This window comes from Pyrgilauda ruficollis, unplaced genomic scaffold (assembly GCF_017590135.1).
Source record: "Pyrgilauda ruficollis isolate IOZ18807 unplaced genomic scaffold, ASM1759013v1 scaffold3, whole genome shotgun sequence".
NCBI lineage: Eukaryota > Metazoa > Chordata > Aves > Passeriformes > Passeridae > Pyrgilauda > Pyrgilauda ruficollis.
In genome coordinates, this window is record NW_024524377.1 from 4,247,061 (window position 1) to 4,267,730 (window position 20,670).

Here is a 20,670-nt window from a genome sequence, read left to right on the forward strand (position 1 = left end):
TAAAGCCTAAGTTTCAAGGATATATCAAAAATAATTATTCACAACATCTTAAAGCTTCCTCTGTGAATTTCCTTCATATAATAGAGAATATGTGGGATACAACTCCAAAATCACTGAAAAGTGTTTTTATAAGATCAAATTGTAACAGGGGAAAAAAGTGAAGCAAAGAGAAAAGATATTTTCTACATTCCCCTTTTCATCACAACAGTTGACAACCCCCTCCCTGCCTTGAAGATGGGAAAGCCAATTTTAATTTAAACTACAAACTGTTGACCAGGCCTCAGCTTGGCTTTGCAATTCACTATATGCCTGAGGGATAAATTATTTAGCATTAGCACATGGTATGTCATGTCTTGTTACTTAAGTGGAGGATGGCCTGCATCCAGCTGCACCCCCGGGGCCCCCCGATTGGCTGTGGGTGATGTCATTTCCATGTGCTAATCCTGGGCCAGGCCCCTGGGGACAGCTCTGGCCGCTCTCCCCCAGCCCCTCCGCCTCCCAGGCGGGCTCGGCTCGGGCTCTGCGGGCACTTATCGCGCCCAGGTTCAGCGCAGGTGCTGCCCCCTCGCACGGCTGGCAGTGCCCGCGCAGCGGAACAGGAGGTGCCGCCTGCACCTGATGGTTTGCGTTCTTCACAGAGCATTCGTAATCAATTCAGTGAGGTGGAAAACACCTTTTTGCTGCGGATCCAAGCTGAGTGGAGAATGTTGAGGGGTTTGTTTAGCCACATATTGAATTATTCTTAATTTCATTTTTCTGTTTTCAGTGTATTACAGATTTTTGCTAAAAAAAACCAATTTCCACGCTGCAAGACAAAAGGACCCTGGACAAATGACCTGAGAGCATGAACTCTGCAAAATGCTTTTTCTGGAAGTTTGGCAATTGAATAATTAGCCACAGTGCCCTTTAAAAGGCCATATTTTGTTTTCAGTTAACACCCTCATTATATTTAAAGGGGTTTTTCCTTCAGAACCACCTTCAGGTTATTTGCCCCAGAGGAAATACTCATGCTAGTCACCATTGGAAGGCTCCCAGCACAGAAATAAGGGTTACAGGGCTGGTTTCTTTTGACTGAATTTCACAGCAAAGTCGGTGAAATGCCAAGAATTACAGAGCACTGCGTCCTGCAGGTGGTACCGTCTGCTCCGTGCTGAGGCACAAGATTTGCATCTGTCTGTTAGTTCAGGTTCAGGTTGAGCAGTGGTTCTACGTGACAGGTAACAAGAGACACAACTGACACAGAGAAATCCACGTGCTTTGTTACTGTTACACTAGCATTTAAGCACAATACACAATACCCCACCATCAGACCTTCGTTTCATGTGGTGAGGAATGAAAACTGACAGTGATTTGCCTTCTCTGTCATTGAATCTTAATTCTTTTCAACGGTGCATGAGAAGAAAGGATTTTGTGAAAGCTGTGCGGTCTCATGGTGAAGTGATAACTCTCTGAGACAGAGGCATAAGGGGAACTTTGCAAGGGGATTCCCACGAGAAGAGATGTTGAACCAGTACAGTACAAAATGCTGCAAAATAAACAACTGTAGGACAGGAAATGAAGAACTCTAATCGATACCGCAAAAGGGATTAGTTAGTCAAATGTGAAAATTCAAAACTAGAATTTAAATCAGGATGCCTAACTCTTTCTTGCCCTGCACAAAATAAACAATCTATAGATTCGCCAGCTGCATCCAGCTTTGATTTCTGTCATTTCAAAGCTGGCACCTGCAGCCAGCCCTGGCTCAGAACTGTAGCATTGCTTCAAGCAAGCACCCAGCTGGAGGGAAACACCTGCATTTGCACTATTGCTCATCCTCTCAAAACTACCAGACCTACTTGTAGCTCACTAATAAACAGCTATTTATAAACAGGGTCATTGGGCAAGAGCTTGGAACTGCTGCTACCAGGATAAGCACTGGGAAGCCACGTTTGCTGGCCTAGTAAAACAAAAGTGCATTTTGATTTGGTTCCACACTCATTAGCTGGCCACCTCACAGTCCAACATGTGTATTTATATGCATATAAATATCTTCAAGGCGGGTGCCAAGAGAATGGTGCCAGACTCTTTCCGGTGGTGCCCAGCAGCAGGAGGAGGAGCACTGGCCATGAGGTAAAAAAGAAACTTTAACGTTTAATAAAGAACTTTACATTGAGGGTGCCAGAACACTGGAACAGCTACCCAGGGGGGTTGTGGAGTCTCCCTCTCTGGAGACATCCCAAACCCACCTGGACACGCTCCTGGTAACCCAGGGGGGGGGTAGGCTGAGTGATATCCAGAGGTCCCTTTCAACCCAAACAATTCTGTGATTCTCTGATGTTACCTCCGGCCACAATGTGATGGACTGTGCAGCAGGGCGAACGAGGACCAAACCCATCCTGCCTCAGCCCTGCCCAGCCCAGCAGCATTCGCCTCAGCATCATCAGCGCGTTGGAAGCACCGACACCCGCCTGGACGGCGGCCGCTCCCTGAAGGGACGGCTCTGAGGGGAGCAGAACCCCTGCCAGGGCGCCCAGGCGGCCCCGCCCTCAGCCCCGCCCTGAGGGCAGCGCGCGCCGCGGGAGGCGGGCAGCGCGTGCCGGGGGCAGCTCTCGCGATACGCTCGGCCGGCGCCGGGCGGGGCAGGGGCAGGTGCGGTGCTCTCGCGAGAGCCGGGCGCGCGGAAGCGGCGTGGCGTGTGCGGGGCTGTGTCGTGAGGGACCGTGAGGGCCGCGCCGCCGCCGCAGGATGCCGAGCGCCGCCGGCCGCGGGCAGGGCCAGGACCGCCGCCCGGAGAACGAGGACTCGTCGGCGGCTGATGTGGGTCTCCGCAGGGAACGCGGCGGGCGCGCTGTTGAGGCTCCCCGGGGTGGAAGGGCTGGGCCCAGGCGGGGTTTGGCCGAGCCCGGGGTACAGCTGCCTTCGGCTTCACCCTGCCTGTCCCCCCACTCCCCCTTCGCCGTGCCCAGCCTGTGATTCCCTGAAGAGCTCTGCTCACCCCAGAAACACCTGGGCTGCTCCTCCCCAGCAGGAGGTTTCTGCAGAGTCTCCTGCTGGCCTGGCAGGTGCTTCTGCCTTGTCAGTGAACATCACAGAGCAGTGCTGAAAAACTGTAGGCCCGTGCTTCTTCAGGAATAAGAAAGTACTAACAATCAGCATCAGTTCATTTTGTTATGAAGTAATTTTTGCTTATTGTTGCATCAGCAATAAGGAATTCCAAGTATTGGTGGTTCTCCTAAAGTTACAAATACGCCACAGTTAATCAAAAGTGGACAAGCAAAGACCCTCACCAAATAAAGTGTTTAGCAGGAACTTTGGTTCATGTATTGAATAGAATAAAATAAATAAACCAAGGGATTTTATTTGGAAATGAATGGGAAATCAGAATTGAGATATTTTGATGAAAATTGCCTTCCTCTGTGCCTTACCTGGCAGATTTTGTTAATTGTTCAGTTCCTCTGGCCTGTGACAATTCATTGTGCCTGAATATGGGAAGGAAATATTAAATCTATCAACTTATGTAGGACTCAAATATTTTTTGGGGAGTAGGCTCTTTGTAGAGATAATCACACTGGCTTTCTGTGTAACAAGTAATGATCATCATGCATGGTTGCTGTTGCTGGAATTATTTTTTTTCATCCAGGCCACAATTGTCTTCTCTCCCTTGTGTATCTCTTATGAGTCCAAAATGCATTTTTAAAATATTATTGCTAATTATTTTGTGTTCCCTCAGTTAACTCTGTGATGATGTTGTTCAGTTTTTTTTTGTGTGTGCTTCTTTGATATATGTTTCTCAACTCCATTTTAGGACTATGCTAAGGAAAGATATGGAGTGTCATCAATGATACAATCCCAAGACAAACCAGGTCAGTTGAAAAAGAAAAAAAAGTTTTTGCAAGAGAGGGGGAGGGAAAGAAGAAAAAAAAAAAAGTTACCTACCAAATATCTTCAGTCCTTCCTTGAGAAATCATTTACCAAACCTTTTCATTCAAATTGCACTGGCATTTTCCCCCTTTGTTGGGATACATTTGGCACTTGTGAGACACTTGCATTTGCAGTGCCATGTCCAGTTTTGGGCTCTCCAGTGCAAGGAAGGAATTAACATTTTGGAGCCAGTCCAGTGGAGAGCTACCAGGGGGCTGGACTACAGCATCTGAGGGAGCTGGGCTTCTTCAGCCTGGAAGCAGGAAGCTGTGGGATGATCTTACAGTTTAAGTCTACTTAATGGGAGGGTGTAGGAAAGATAAGGCCAGGCTTTGAAGGTGTGTGGTAATTGAACTGGAGGTCATGGACACAAGTTGGAACAGGAAATTGAGATTGGAGGGAAGAAAAAAAAAAAAACATGAGTGTGGTTGAATATTGGAACTCAGTTCTAGATTGAGAGGAATCTCAGTTTTTTCCCTTGCCTGGACTGTGCCTTAAACAGTTTGTCAGTTTTGTGTCTGTTCATCACTGCAGACTATTTAAAAAATTATTAAATTATTGTTAATTGTAATGTTCTGAGTCCTGAGATGTCAGTTTTTTTTCTGTGTTTCAAGTAAGTTCTGCTGTGACTTACTACAGCAGTGCTCTCTGTCTGAGTATGATCTGTCTGCTTATGCAGCCTTCCATTTCTCCTGTATATGGGCACCAAATCCATTAATATTGGATATTAATATTTATGGGTTTTATCAGTCATACCACTCTGAATTCCGAAAATCCTGATTTTCTCCTGATAGGGAATTGGGATTCAGGAAAACTTAGCAGCTGGAGAACAATCTCCCAGGCCAGTATCTCAAGGAATATTAACCTTTGTATTAAATTCAGTGCATGAAACGGTAATGAGGGAAAGTAACAGACTGGCTTCTTGTAGCTTCTTCATAGTAAAATGTAAAACATCATCTGTGATTAGGTGATTTTTTTTTCCCCCTTTGAGTGGTTGTTTTGGTTGGTGCCCCTTTAGGAAGGGAAATGCAGAATGTAGGGAAGAGTAGCAGTCACAAGAACACTCAAAAGTTGAACAAACAACTGAAGGGGAGCTTTATATCGTGAATGTAACGGGACAAGCAAATCAGCAGACTGCAGTGATTGTTGAATAAAATCCATTTTGGCTGCCAGAGAAAGGGAACTGGAGTTGAAATCACATTGGAAGCAGCCCAGCTCTGTGTTTGCTCTCCTGGATTTGCATCCCAGAGCAAATAACCGTGTGGGGGACCTGAGCTGGCAGATTGAGATGGCAAATCAAGTCCTGCTTTCATGGAGAAAGGCCAACTGTCTCATATTCAAAAGAAGCACTCAAAAGTGCTGGAGAAAAAAAAGTATGTTGAGAAGGAAAATGGTGAAAGCTACAGGAAATTATGTGAAAAAGGCTGAGTGTCATATTTAGTTGTGTTGTCCCCTTGACCTTTCATCCTTGTTTAAAAAAACTTCTCAGTGTATGGACAATGTTGAGTGAGTTTTCCATTTGGCTTAAAATGCAATCTATGGCACTCCTGCTGTTCTGTATTTTTTAGAAAGTGATTATCCAGAGCACCAAAATTAGGTAAAAATAAAGAACAAAATGCATATAACAAAAAAGCTAAAGATCAGCCTAGTCCCTTCTTTGAGAGTAAGGCACTTTTATTTACAGATTCAGTAGTTCCTACCAGGGAGAGCTCTTGCCAACGGGTTCACAAGAGGGTGAGGTATGATTTGTCATCAGTAGCTCCCCAAAGTGTTCTACTTGCCTTGGGTGTCTTGGAGGAGCTACTGCCTGGGACAGGGAGTGGTGGAGAAGCACAGATAGGTGTGTTCCCATCTATCTAAAGTGTATTCATTTTGTTCCTGAAGTCTGTGTGAAGTCTTTGAAGCCTGCCTGCCATTTCCAAATCAGAGTAGCCCACGGTGGTATGAGGTGTGCAGCCCACACAGCGTCTGGTGAGCAGAGCCAGCACAGCACAGCCCTGGCTGGCAGCTCAGAGGGGGCAGCAGGAGTGGTGCTGTTCTCTGTTCTGCTTATTCCAGTTGCTGCACTGTCCTGGAATCACTGGCTGGACAGGCTACTCACACAGCTTACAGTGATCAGAACAAGTTATTCTTCCTTTCCGAGGAGTAAGCTTATTGTCCTTTTGCCATGCTGATAGATTCTTGTTCCTCTGCAGGCAAATTGAAACTTTTCTCAGGTTCACAACTTTGTCTCTCCACCTTGCTCTGTTGAGCTTACACACACACACACACACACCTACACCTGTGCCTTCTTTCTTGGCCCACTTGAGTCTTTCCTCTACTTATGTTATCTGATGTTCATGCCTCCTGTCATGTCAGGTCTTTAAGTCCTTCCTGCTAGCTTGAGGCTATGATTGCTAGTAAAACGCCATTTTTGGCCATTCCTTTTTTTTTCCCTTCAGACCCATTATCTCACATCCCTTCCCTGGAAGCTGCTTTCATCTAATATTGCTTTTGATTTTCAGGTTTTTATGTCAAACTTGCCTTCTCTTTTTCAAATTTTTCCAGTACTTTGAAGATGCTGGCACTACACAGAGACAGCACAAATATTGATCATAGTGTTCTAAATTCCATGATGCAAGATAAATTATCTTGGTAAACAGGTTGATGTGACAGGCAGGGAATGGGGTCTGGAGGTGAAAAAGTGTTGTTTCATGTATCCCACACAGGTTTTTTTTACTTTTATTCTCTCCTCCTGTGTTTAGAAGAGGTTGGATTTCTGAGAGAAAAAAGAACAGATTGGGCTATACATTAAGGGAAAAAAGAACTGGATTTGTGAAGTGTCAGAGGAGGGAAGCAAAGTGGCATAGTTGCTACATCCAGCTCATTGCAGTGGAGCTCAGTGACAGGAACAGAGGCAATGGGCACAATGAACATCAGGAATTTTTTTTTTCCCCTGTGAGGGTGACCAAGGATTGGTACAGGTTTCCCAGGAAGAGTTTCCCTTCTTGAGAATACTAAAAAACCACCAGAGCATGATCTCAGAAGCTGGCTCTATGCTACCCTACTTGTGCATGGCATTGGGTGGGATGACTTCCAGAGATTCCTGCCAGCCTCATCTATCCTGTGATTTTGTGATCTGTTGTTGGATGTCACCTTGTGGATATTATTTATTACCCTTTTTATGAAAGGTGAAATAGTTTCTAATAATTAATACCATATAACAATTTTAGTGCTAAATATGTCTTGTTTACCATTGGTGAAACATGAACTGTTAGGTGTCCAAAATACTTTAAAAATATTTATTTGATGCAGAAGGCTCATGAAATACTGAGGATCTATGAAAGCTGTAACACCTCCTTCTGTCTTTATTCTTCCACCTAGAAAATGTTTTGACTTTATACCAATACAGTTTCAAGTTGACTGAGGTAATTTTAACTGTCTGAATATCAACTCTTAGAAATGCTGAAGGTTGTGGATTGTGATGGTTGAATGTTTCCTATAGTACTACACAGAGTTTGTATATCAGAAATTGCTGGCAAAGGATAACATCCTAATTCCCATTTCTCCCTTCCCTAGCAGACCCACACACACACACACTTAATGAATACATTTGAGTCAACTTCCTGTCACATTTCTCTGTGCACTTCCATTCTGTTCTGGATTTGATGTGTATCTGTGAAGAAAGAACTGCATTGCCCTGACATCAGCTAATAAAAGTTTTCAATCCACTAAAATCCCCAGTGCAGAATAATAGGCTTGCAGGGCAAGCTGTGACTGGTATTCAGAGACAGAAGGAAGGAGTCCAGAGCAGCAGATGGTAATCTGGAGCAGGCAAAAGTTGTCATTTTTTTTTTCCTAAAACTTTAGAAAAGTTCTGTCCGGAAAAGACTACAGTGTAAGTGTCTTGGCAAATTTAATGTTTGAAACGAGGGAGAAATTTTTGAGGAAAGAATCACGCAAGGAATACCAGCATGCACCTAGCATGTTATTAGGATGTAATGGTTGTATAAAATTTTTAAAGTCCTGATTTATTTAAAAATATTTTCCTTGATAACTTTTTCTTCCCTTTGCTATCCAGAATCTGTGCTTTCCAAGCCATGCAATTCCTGTTGTTATCTAGCTTTGCAGCTACATTGGATTTGAAGGATTCTTCTGATCAGTCTTGGCTCTGACAGTGGTGGTAGTGCTTGATCAGGTTGTCAAAGAGACTTTGTTAAAATGGATGTTATCCATTCAATACAGTAATACTGTCATTGCTCCAAAATGCTGTTGTTTTAATCAAAATAAATATTTTAAAATTTATAGTGTGCATTTATTTGTAGTTTCTTTCTGTTCTTTATTTTAAATAATAGTTATTTTACAGTTATATTCCTCCTACTTGTGTAAGATAGATACAGAGAGTAGTCATGTCCCCTCTGAGCCTTTGTTTTGCTGGGTTCAGCACGGCAGCTTTGACCCTGCACAGTGCAGCAGGGCACACATCCCTTAGGCAGCAGAAGTTCAGACTAATAAGTGCAGGTAGTGCAGTGAAGTCCTATCAAAGCCAGTTTAGTCATGCTGGGTTCTGCCATCCGTGAGCTACAGTGAGTCTTGCTGTTGGTAAAGTGCAGTTTGACCCTGCTGTATGAGTCAAAAATGAACAATTTAAAGCTACTGCATCAAGTACAAGTCACTAAGAAGGGAAATGGGATTTTGTATGTTTTCAGTAAGTCAGTTATGCCGTTGATACAAAAAACAATGTTTTGGATTTATTATCAATTTTATCAATAGCAATGATAGAAAGTGCATTTGGAGTTTGAAGTGAAAAACTGTTACAAGATGTGTGTTTTTTTCTGTAATTCAGATCGAGTTTTGGTTCGCATAAAAGACTTGACAGTGGAGAAGGCTGATCAAGAGGTTTGGGTTCGTGGCAGAATTCACACCAGCAGAGCTAAAGGTGAGAGGCCTCCAGGGTTTTTGGTTTTATTTCCTCGTTTCATTAGTACAACCTTAATGTTTATTTTGGTTTCATGACCTGTTGCTTATGGCTTGCATTCAAGAAAACTTTGCCACCTGGTTACTCAGGGTTGCCTCAGTGTTACTTTGACTGGTTCTTTTCTCTTTTTCCACCTCTCTTTTTCCCAAAAGGGAAAAGAAGATTTTGGTTTTAGCTGTGTGGAAATCACATATTGTAGTTAAAGTGAATGTTTTTTTACTGTATTGCCAAATAATATATGGACAACTGTAAATAATAGTAATTTTAAAATGTCATCATTCTCTTTAAGGTGTTAATAGTTGTAGATAGATAAATAGATAAACACTTCCAAGCTTCTACAGTAAAACATACTTGTATTATAAATGTATCTGTTGTCAGACAGGTCATATTTCTTTTGCTGCACATGTATATTTTCACCACACCTTTTCTTTGACAGGAAACAAAAATCTGTTAAAATTTCAAAATTTACTTTTGATTACCTGTATCTAATTATATTGATTTGGACTTCAAATAAGAAGCATCATCTTTCTTTAGCAAGACAAAAGGGAAATCCTTTTGTGGATTCTCAGCAGTGTGGGCTGTTACCCTTGGCTGTCTGACAGCCATATTTCTTCCCTGGAATCAGAAGTTCCCTCTGGAGACCAGGTTGCCATATGCAAACTTCAATAGGCTTTGGCCTTTGCAGTTGACATCAGATGCTGACAACTGTTGTGCTGGTTTCAGTTATGTTTGGCAGCTCTGTAGATATAAATAACTTGTATTTCCAAGAATTGGAAAGAGAAAAAAAAAGCATGAAGAAATTATCTTCACAAATGAAACTTAACGGTAGTCTTAAAATTGGGAATGATGCAAATTAGGGGCGAGAATCCAGTACAGACTATCATCAGAGATACCAGATTCATTTCTCTTTTTGAGAATTCATTTCCTTAAAACATGTCCCTCTTAATGAGTGTCTGTGCTGCAGTCTGTTAAAATAAGGAACTGCATTAAAATACATATATATGATGCACATTTTAATTTGTATTAGAATCTTTAAACTTAAGGAGTCCTCTGTGATTTCCCCAGGAATTTTGTAATGGAAATCTCTCAGTTAATTAAAGAAATTGTCAGCTCCAAAAGCTGTGAAAGCCTTGGTCATTACATCATGAAGTTGTTCAGACCGAAGACACTCCATCTGCTTTAAATGTTACTGTTGTTACTATCACTATATAAATGAGAGTATCCTTATGGGTTTGTTTTTTTTTGTTTTTGTTTTTTTTTTTTTTTGCAATTAGGAAGAGTTCAGGCTATTAACAGAATTCAGGATATTAGAAGCAGGTACCTATGCAGAAAGCATATGAAAAGCAATGTAAAGTTCTGTGGTTTTTGATTGTTCTCTGTGATATATTGATATGTGGGATCTTGTATGATATATAACATTGATGTCAAAAACACTAAAACATCTCTGTAACAAGGCAATATGAACTTGAAAGAAGCTGTTGTAATCCTTCAGTTTTGTTTTTGATGGAACAACAGTGCTTATTTTCAAAACTCTTTAACACAACCTGAAGAATGAAAGCAAAAGGAATTGATCATGGCCATGAATGATCTGAATTTATTGATAGTATCTCTTGTTTCCTCTTGTTCTGACAGCACAGAACAATTCTGACATTCAGGGAGTGCTGCTAGGGAATGCCATATGCTTGTTTACTTAAGCTTTGGGGAAAGAATCTTACAAGAAAAGCAAATGTTTAAGAGTAAAAAGTAATATTAGCCTTTCCCACACAAAACATGGCACTATTCCTACCACTGTGGAAAGGAAAGCCTTGCAGGAAACAGGAAAATCATTCACAAAAACAATCTTTAGTTTTTCTCAGAAACTTGAATTTGACTCCTAAATAACCAGTGTTGCCTTTTTTTAACCCTGTCTGGTTCTGACCAATAAACAAAAAAAATCAGTGGGAACAACTGCAGATTCCAGCTGTCTCCTATAGACACTCACTCATAGAGTTTGATGGAAATTAACTGAAGGATGTGTAAAGAATGGGGTGTTGGGAATTTCTGTGGGTTGTACTAAAATTAAAGTGCACAGGGCCCTGTGAATTGTATCATAGATTGAATAAATGTTATTTCTGGCCTTATTTTAAAGTCAGCCTAATCTACTACGTTTATCATTGAAAAGCCCTTGGGATATTGGTCTGGGTTTGGCCAGGCAGCTGGGGCTTGTGCAGAATGTTAGACCTGAAAATAGATTTTGGGTTATTAATCCAAAGGTCTAGGAAACATCTGAAAATAAGAATTCCACCAAGAGCAATGTAAATATTGGGCCAAATTTAATTAATAAACCATGTAAAATGGTCTCTTTGCTGGCAAATGTATGTAACCATCATTTAATTTGTATAACCAACATTTTCTTACTCTATACATGTTACTTCCTTATATCCTTTTCTTTCATAAGGTCTTGTGTGATTTGGTACTTTCATCCAACACAGATGATGGATTACTGGTTGGTTGATGTGCTTATTTTTTATGGAATCCTCTTAATTGTTCAGTGCCTGAACATTCTGTGCATTTTACCATGTCAGATGTTTTTAACCAAATCTTTTTTTTAACTTTTTTGTCTTTTAAGCATTCTTGTGGGACATAGTATGGATTTTTTTAATAGGAACTTAGAGTAGTTTACTGTTGAAACTGAGTAAATTTCGTGCTGTACTTTTTACCTAAACCCTGCATAAGTATTTTGAAACACATAGAGAAGATCCCATTGTCCAAATCTTTACTTACTCACATGCTTCCTTTTCGCATCTCTTGATCTGGAAAGGCTTCTAAGCATGAGCTAGATTTGATTATGGCTGGTCTTTTTGATACTTTATTTTGAATGCCTTCATCTCTCTCAGGAAAAGTTTTCTTCCCTCTTGTAATCTTTGCGGCTGGGGCATTTTAACCAGCCCTGTGAGTGAGGTCCGTTTGATCACTTATCTTCTGTGTGATTAGAAGTGGTTGCGTTCTGCAAAACATCCTCTTCCTTCATGGAAACTGCTACTGTTACTCATGGCAAAGACATTTGAGTCCTTTTATAATGCAGATATTCATCAGACTTCCAGTGTTTGGGATTAAGTACAACCACCACACTTTTGGATGAGGATCTGAGCAAGCCGGTCTTGGTGAAGATGTCCCTGCTTGTTGCAGGGGATTGGACTGGATGGCTCCTAAAGTTCCCTTCCAACCCAAGCTATTCTGTGGTAGCAGGTCGTTTCATTATTTCCCTGTCTTATAGTTGAGTTACATTGTCGCTGTATTCAACTGTGCATTTTTTTCTTGAACAGCTCGAACATCAGTGCTGAATCTTTGATCATATTTTGCTAAATTGTTTGTTACTAAAATCATGGAGACAAATATTATCTCCTAGGAAATACTGTATCCAACCACACTGTGAGAAACACTGAGATGTCAGAGATGTAAGATATGACTCCCTTATCTAAAGAAACTCAGAATATCGAATTGTGCTTTCTTTGTTGACTTGCTGGATCTGAAACACTGCCTGTATTTTTCTAATTTAAATCTGTTATTTAATGTTTGCCTGCAAGAAATGCAGTGCATCTGTATCATATTGGGTCTTGCAGCCTCTGGAATACAGAAATAGTTGTACTCTGTTTTCTGAAAATACGTAATTAATCTTGTTGCATTTTTGTCATAGGACAAGATTAGTTATTTCCAATAAATATAATTCATATTTAATAATATTTTGTACTAGTTTTGTATGTTTGCTTTTATTTCCATGAGATTGTGTTCAAGGGTTCTGCTGTTATTTTTTGATACTCTTAAATTATCTGTAGCTATATGTCAGGAATGGTAATCTTCATAATTACAAATGAAAACTGCAACAGGTTTTTTAGTGTCATCTTTCATGTTAGGTATGTGTTGGTTTATTGGTTTAGAGTTTAAGTCAGCAATAACAGGGAAATAGCTGTCTATAACAAAACTTCTGGCTTCTTCCTATTCTCACCATTTCAATGGAAGTGTTATGACTGAGTCAGAACTTGGGGTTAAAGTGATTGCTGCTTTCCTCAGATACTGGTACAACAGTGAAACATTTGTTGTTAATTTCTCTCTAGGAAGAACCATTTAAAATCATCATATTTCCTTAAAACTAAGTTAAGGAATAAATGATTATTAGAGATGTGAGAAGAAGTATGAAATGATTGTAACTGTCAGCTAAACAGATTAGAAAGGTCTTTGTTGACTTGGAAATACTCATTTTAAAAGTCAACAAAATGCACTATCTTCTTTGTACATTATTATTAATTCCTATTAACTTCTTTTTCCCTAAGCTGTTCATGAATAAATTGCTCTTACAGGAATTTTTAATTGGGTCTTTTAGGTTCTTGTCATTCACTAGAATCAATACTCCTTTTGTTCCCCTTCATTCTGAATGTGTGGTGTATCATAGAATGAACATTGTTGGTTTAGTCCTTGTGGTGCAAACTCAAGCCCAGTTCTCTCAGAGCAGCTTTGTAAACTCTACAGCTTTGATTTGAGAAGATGAGAAAGAACTTCTTTAAAAACAGTTTAGACTTGATGTAGTTGTGAGCAAAGAAACAAGGAAAAGTATGATGTATTTCTTGCAGTTGAAGGAAAAGTTACTTTAAAAGTTAGGATTTGTTGTTTTTCTTTTGTCTCAATATTCTTTATCTTGGAAGGCTTACTGTTATTTTTAGAAAGTGACCATTCAAATGTTTATAGATGTAAGGCACAATTATTTAATTTATCTCAGCGTTTGTGTGTGTGTGTGTGTACATGCACAGCTGAGGAGTTTGAAGCATCTTTTTGGAGAGGGGGCAGTGATGAATGAGACACGCACAGTCTTAAAAGCTCAGTTTATATTTAAGCAGTGAAGAGTTTTTTCTCATTCACAAAGACCCCGAGTAACTTGTCCTTAATACACCTGTGTTGTTTCTCTTTGTATTCAGGGAAGCAGTGTTTCTTAGTCCTGCGTCAGCAGCAGTTTAATATCCAGGCTCTTGTGGCTGTGGGACAGCATGCAAGCAAGCAGATGGTAAAGTTTGCTGCCAAGTAAGTAAGCAATTATATCCTGTTGTCAGAGTAAACAATGGTGGGAACCAGGACTCCCAGGGGTTGGGACCATTTTCACACATTAACATCAATGCTTCGTTTGTTTTAAAATGTAGTTATTTAAATTGTCAGCTCTCTATTGCTTTGAATACATTATACTGACAAAAGATAAAATAGAGAACAGGCTTGAAATTCATTCTGAACTGCTGAAGCAGCATTCTCTTGCCATAGGCAACCTACATTTTCTTCCAAGCTGGCTAACAAAAAGTCTGGCAAGCTGAGCTTAGTGGGACACTTCATTTGGTGTGCGGTGGTGCTGTGTGTCTGCACATGTTCAGTGTTTTTCTTCTACTGGACGTGCAGTGTAGTAATACATTTTACACTTAGAACTGATGTGAAGAAGTCTCATGTTGCAAGTGGCTTACTGAGTTGAAGAAATTAAAAGTAGCTTCTGTGCACTGGGTTCATCTTATCTACACCTTATTTTTGGCACTAAAATATTAATTAAAAAAAATTTGGTGGTGTAATAGTTAGACTTGCCAGTTGAAAAAATGTTTGTTGCAGCAATTTGAATTCAGTTATTTGGTTTGTTTCGTTCCTAAAGATAAAAATTACTACCTTTCCCTTCTGTTTGCCTCAAGATTTTGCTGTCAGGTTGTTCTGTAATAAATATGCTTGTGTGACAAATGTGTTTTGTAGTAGAGCTTTAATCATGTCTGTCTACTTGTTCACAAATAGAAATGTGGATTAATTCTGCAGAATATGTTTAGCATGTGGCACTTGAGTTGCTTCTGTGTAGTTCTTGGCACTACTCTCATGCCTGGGAAGGGAGCCCCCACTAATTAGCTGCAAAAGTGCTACAGCCTTCAACCTTCAATATGTCAGGGAGGGGAAAGATTCATTATAGTGGAGACTTCCAGAAGCCAAGTTAAGAAGGTTGGGATAATGCTTCTGCTGATGGGGTTCAAGGCAACAGGAAAACAGAACCAGCAGTGTTTTTTGTTTGGCGGTGCTCAGTGCTGGCAGTGCCAGTGTGAAACATGCTGTTCACAGGTGTTTAGGAGCCAAAGTGAAGTGTTCTGTTTCTTCATGAAATGATTTGTTCTCTCCAGCGCTTGGAATCTCTGAAAAGAATTAAGTGTATAATGTACTTGTTCCCTAATTCATCTCCCTCAAAACTCCCAACAGTCTGCCTGTACTCCCTCGAGAAACTTGTGCTACAGAACAGTGGAACAACTCTTAAGGGTTGTGATGCACACTCTTCTCTTCTCCAGTTCTCTCCAATATGATTCTTTTTCAGTTTTCTTCATGGTTCTTCCCTTCACAGCTGAATTTCTTACACTTCATGATTAGTAGATCTTTGTGGTTAGGAACTCATGAGAGGAAACTGGTCTTTACTCTATTTTTCCATATGCTGATTGCCACTTACAAACCTTCTATGGTGGTTTTTTGTGATTCACTGATGTTTTTTTACTCAATTAGTTTTCTGCCAGATTAGTGATTTAAATTAGGTGATTGAGGTCAACAGCTAACAAGGAATGATAAGCAGTGGAAGAGGGTATTTGGAAACAGTAGAGGGTAAAGGTCCTTTCTCTTCTGGCAGCAGTGAGCTGTTAAATCAGGCAGAACCTCATTCTTAGGTTCTTCCCAACTCCCTGTCACCTTCCCTCTTGATGAGACAGACTTGAATTCTCAGAGTAGCCAGACTGATGATGTTTGTACTGTGTTTTGACTTCACCTTCTGCTCCTTTTTTGGGATAACATTTGCTAGCCAAATCCTGGTACTTCAGCCTCACTTACTTTGTAGCATTAATGTTTCCCTTTTTATTTGTGCTTCTGAATGATTACATGCTCATCATCATGTTCTCTGAGTGGTATAACTCTGGTACAGCCTTCTGGATTTTCTTCTGGGGGTTTGCTTTAGGTTTTTTTAACACCATTAGTGCAGTCATCTTTTCAGGATTCCTTCCCACCAACAAACCTATTTTATTAATATCCTGCCATGCTCTCACTTTTTCCAGTGTTTCATCTCCTCCAATTCTGCCTGCTGTTGGCACTGCAGCTGCCTCTTGTCCTTCGGAGGCTGCTGCTGTTCCCTGCTGGTGAGTGCACGTGGGGTCACTGTGTCAGCAGCACCTGAAGCAGAGCCCCAGTACGTGCCTGTCCTCAGTCACTTCCCTGCCTCCTTTCACCTGCTCTGGAGGGGTCCCATTATTTCTAGCAGATGAGGCTGGGCTTAGATGTCTAAAAATAACTATCCTGTTTCCCTGCCTTTCTCAGTGTCTTTTTTTATCATCTCATTTCCTACATGTTAAATGAGGAAATACACATTTTTTGAAGAAAACATTTAACTCAAATATCTTCAATGTCAATTACATTTTTTAATATTTTCACTGTATATTTATAGTATATAAACTATATTTCCCATGGGCTATTTTTACATACTTTCATACTGTGTCCACAACTTTGTTTAAAATAGTTTGTAAAATTCTGGATATTGAATTTTTAATTTTAGTTCATTAAATAATGATCTTTTTTTGAAAAAATTTTTATAAATTATAAACAAACCAGTTCCTCTTTCAGATATTGGCACATGGAAACCAAGAACTTTCATAATGTTCTGTGGTCAGCAGCATTCATACAGTAATTACCACAGTTATCATTAGAATGTGAGTTTTTAGTGAAAGATACTTTATAGTGGTTCAGCTCAGGTTTACAAAGAAATTTCTGTGAGTTTAACCATGAAAAGTTTCAAGTTGAACTTCCAAAACAAACATAGCACAGAGCCAGTTGAGATTCTGGATTGGCAGCTGTGGAATTGTTCTTCTGTCTTTTATCAGAAAAAACAATTTAGCCCGGTCCTGTAAGGGATGCTGTACAAGAGAAACAGTTAATTGTCTGTTTTAGACAGCAGAGGTGCCAGTTAGTAATTTATCTTAGTAATTCATCAACCTGCTTTTTTCCATCAAGCATGGGGTGTGGCTGGTTTTGGTTTTCTTTCTCCTTTTCTATCTCAGCATTGAGCCTTTCCCGCCACCCCTCTGCCAGAGCCACGTGAGCTGATAGAGCAGTTGGGAGAGGTGGTTAACAGATTCTAATTTAGCTGCTCAAAAAATTTGCCCTTCTACAAGAAGTAACTTGATGGCTCTTCGTAGTAGACTAGAGAGTAAAAAGGCAGGAAAGAGATTAAAATGAAGGCGGGGGGGAAATTATTAACTTGTATGAAAATAATTCACAATGTAGAAAAATACATGTAAGTTCTTTATCTAGATAAATTGATAATACCAGGAAGACTGCTGCATATTGCAGAATGTTTTCTTTATCCATTTATGTATAATTTTTATATCAGAAGACTGGAGGAAAATGTCAAATTGCAGCTAAATTTGCTGGTGACACAAAAATTGGACTGGTAAATAGGGACTCAGGAGTGTGTAGTAACCAGAGTTCATTTAGAATAATCACTTCAGTGCTCTTCATTGTGAATTTGTACATTTGTGATTGTTTGGTCAGATTTTGTGGGTGTTCAGGATTAATAAATAGAAAAGTGCAGAGAGAAATGTGAGCTTGTGATAGATAACTTGACTTAACAGGGGCCCATGCAGTTTTTTGACTTCTAGAAAATAGCATTAATGTAATATGTGCCTGGTTTTAGGCAATTCTGCAATATTTTGTCCACTTCTGTTGTCTTTGTATCTGAATACATGTTAGATTGAAAAAGGTTGATGGTGAAGTTGCAAGAAGAAATGATACATGGTCAGGCAAATCTGCCTTCTGTGAGACTAAAGAAAACTGTTCTATCCTGGAGAAATTAGTGAGTGATTTAAATCCCAGTCTGGTGGTGCTATGCAAGGTTTTCTGCCAGAGGGGGTTCTTTACATTGCAGATACAAAGGTATGACAGGATGCAATGAAGAGAGGATGAAATTAGGGGAATTTAGAAAGGAAATAAAGTGTAGGTTTTTAGTGAAATATATTAAAAATTCATTATGAATTTTGTTACTTAAAATCTTTAAAAGCAGATTGGCTTCTTTTTTCCCCAGAAGATATCCAGGTTCAACCAAGTGTTAGAATGTTGGTAATAAGAAACCAATCATTACATTTTTAGAATGAACATAATGAGAACAGGTGTTTACCTGGCCTTTTTGTATAAAAGGTCAGATAATTTTCTTTCAGGGAGTGTCATGTGTACTTGCTGTATTTGTGCAGACAGGATTACAGTTGTTCTTGCTGAGTACAAAATCTTTATACTCTTTACTACTTAAAAATGCACTCCTTTTATGAAAATAAATCAGTACCTTCACTTTCACTGGTATTCAGGTAAAGGGTCATTGATTATTACGTATTAAGACAATTATTTAATCTTTTGAATTTAATAATGTATTAATATAAATCATGCAGTCTTCTTACAGAAAGGTGTTGAAGAAAAAACAACAAAATGCCAGAATAAGTGTAGGTAGTATAGAAGAAGTAAACATTTTCTATTTAAAATCTGTAAATAACCAAATTTCTTCCTATTCTTTGGGCTTTTGACCAAGAAAATGTTGATTGTCATTCACTTTGGGAGGCCAGCAGAGGGTTCAGCTTGCAACATGAAGCTGTTGATGAAAGATGTTGTTATAAAGACTGCAAGAATGCAATCCTGTGGTTAAAAGAGAAAGTCTTGGCTAATAGACATGCAGCTAATTAAAAGGGACATAAGGCATCTAGTGGACACTTTAGAAATTATAATCTTGATTTTTTTGAACATTACAAAATACAAAATAATTTCCTATAAAGAGAAATTTTTTATTGTTAGACTTCATGAGTCTGTATACTTAAATATTAAATTAAGACAATGTAAAGATGTCATCTGTCTTTTCTTAATGCCTTGTGCATCCTACTTTAGTTTCCCTGGTAATATTAATTAGAGGTATAAATGTTGTTGTCCTTAATGGAAATGGTGATGCTTTTGCATGTTTTTCTGCTACTTGTTCACTTTTTTTGGTATTAGGGGGTTTTTTGTTACCCAGGGGAATTTTATCAAACATCACCTAGATGACTTATTCCTGCTGCTATAGAGAATTCTTTGCTGTAGTTACTGGCATTTTATTAAAACACCTTGTTCCTTGTTGTAACTTGAACTGAAAATGCTATTTCAGTCACGTCCTTGGAATTAACTGTTGGGATCAAAGCAGGTTTCTGTAGTTTATGTTTGATGCAGTATTATGGACTTCAGACACTTCCAGCTCTAGGTCTTGCTGAGCATGGTTCAAACAGAACTCAAAACACAAGCTTTTATTTTCATGCTGGATTAAATGTGGAATTTAAATGAGGAAAAGCATGTTTTTTAATTATCAAATGAAAGTTTAGAGGAGACGATGGATGTTTATAAATACAAGGATGGTCACATGCGGTAGGACCCTTCCTAGTGCTTTTGTGTGCCCAGGCAATTACTTGAATATTTGGTTACAGGGACCTACACAGTTAGAAACTCAGTTGAAATGCATCTTAAAATTGTGGCAAGTGTAATGACTAAGGAATGCTACAGTTTTAAATATGTTCCAGATCAAGAAACCTGTTGTAATTGCAAGTCCAGTGTAGAAATGGAGAGAAAGCTCAATTTATCCTATGTGCAAAGTTTTAAAGTTATGCAAGTTTGCAAAGCAGCATTGCAGTTACAGTGATGTAAAAGTCAGTTTCTTCCTGTATTTTTAACCTGATACCATTTTGCATGTCTTGAATTCCTTGCATGTTCTGATCAGAGTTCTGTACAGACTTCACTAACAGTTCTCACCCATGGGATCACCAATCTAATTATGAGTCCTTACAGCACATTTATATTTAACTATTGTTTTCCCACGGCATGGAGAATTTCCTTCAATACGTTTAAAACATTATTTGCTGTTATTACTAAGAAGGCTTTTATTCAGCAGATTAGAAACTGCTATTTTCAGTGAAGACAGTGCTATTCATGTCATTCGTAGTGTTTTCTGGACATTTGCCAAAATGTTGACATGGAAAAGGAAGCAGGAAAAATAGAAAACCTTTTAGGGAAAAAAAGTTCACATAAGAGTGAAAATTTAATTCTTTTAAACATTCACGCATTTGAAAAGCAAAGGGAATTTATGGTTGCACTTAATATTGGTTTAGCATCATATATTGTCAGAGATGATCACGCTCTCTTGCATCCAAAGCAAGACTGTATTGGTTCCACAGTCTGTGTGAGGAGTTTCAAACAGAATCATTTGTCATAGAAGGTACTTGGAAGCACTTAGTGTCATTTCAATTATCCTTTCTCATATTTGTTGCCTCTGCTAAACTAATGGAAATGGAGGCTCACCCATAACTAAATGGATTCTTATTCAAAGCCTGCTCTTAGCCTCTGCTTTGTACAAATTTAGTCGTGATTTGAGCAGCTGTAGCTCTTCTAAAGTGTAAATGTGCCAGAAGAACACACTGTTCATTAATTTAATGCAGTACATGGAATTACCTAATGGTTAAGCAAGTCAAGCATATGAAGCACCCTTGTCTGTATTAACTTTAGAGCAGCTAATAAGTTCTATCACCTGAAAGTATTACCATAAAAAAAAGTGTAATCAGCTAAAATACTCAAATTTTGGCTTTTTATTTTTTAGTCAATTAGAATTTACTTATAGTGCCACTGGTAGGTTTTGAGAATTTGATGCTTGAATTTTCCATTGTTACCTTAATATCATCAGATTTTTCAAGATTTTTATTCAAAGTAAAAGAAGTGCCAGCCTTGCAAAGTTGAGGGTTGTTAAT

At 39.3% G+C, this 20,670-nt stretch overlaps 1 protein-coding gene across 1 annotated transcript in view; it reads left to right on the forward strand.

Annotated features, from left to right (window-relative positions):
• Positions 1-2,634: 2,634 nt before the first annotated feature.
• Positions 2,635-20,670, forward strand: part of DARS1 (aspartyl-tRNA synthetase 1) — a 37,073-nt gene continuing 19,037 nt past the window's right edge. Inside the window, exons 1-4 of the mRNA XM_041473021.1 lie at positions 2,635-2,796; positions 3,785-3,842; positions 8,726-8,818; positions 13,807-13,909. Coding sequence (XP_041328955.1) covers positions 2,725-2,796; positions 3,785-3,842; positions 8,726-8,818; positions 13,807-13,909 — 326 coding nt within the window. The 5' untranslated portion in view covers positions 2,635-2,724. The remainder of the gene's footprint in view (positions 2,797-3,784; positions 3,843-8,725; positions 8,819-13,806; positions 13,910-20,670) is intronic.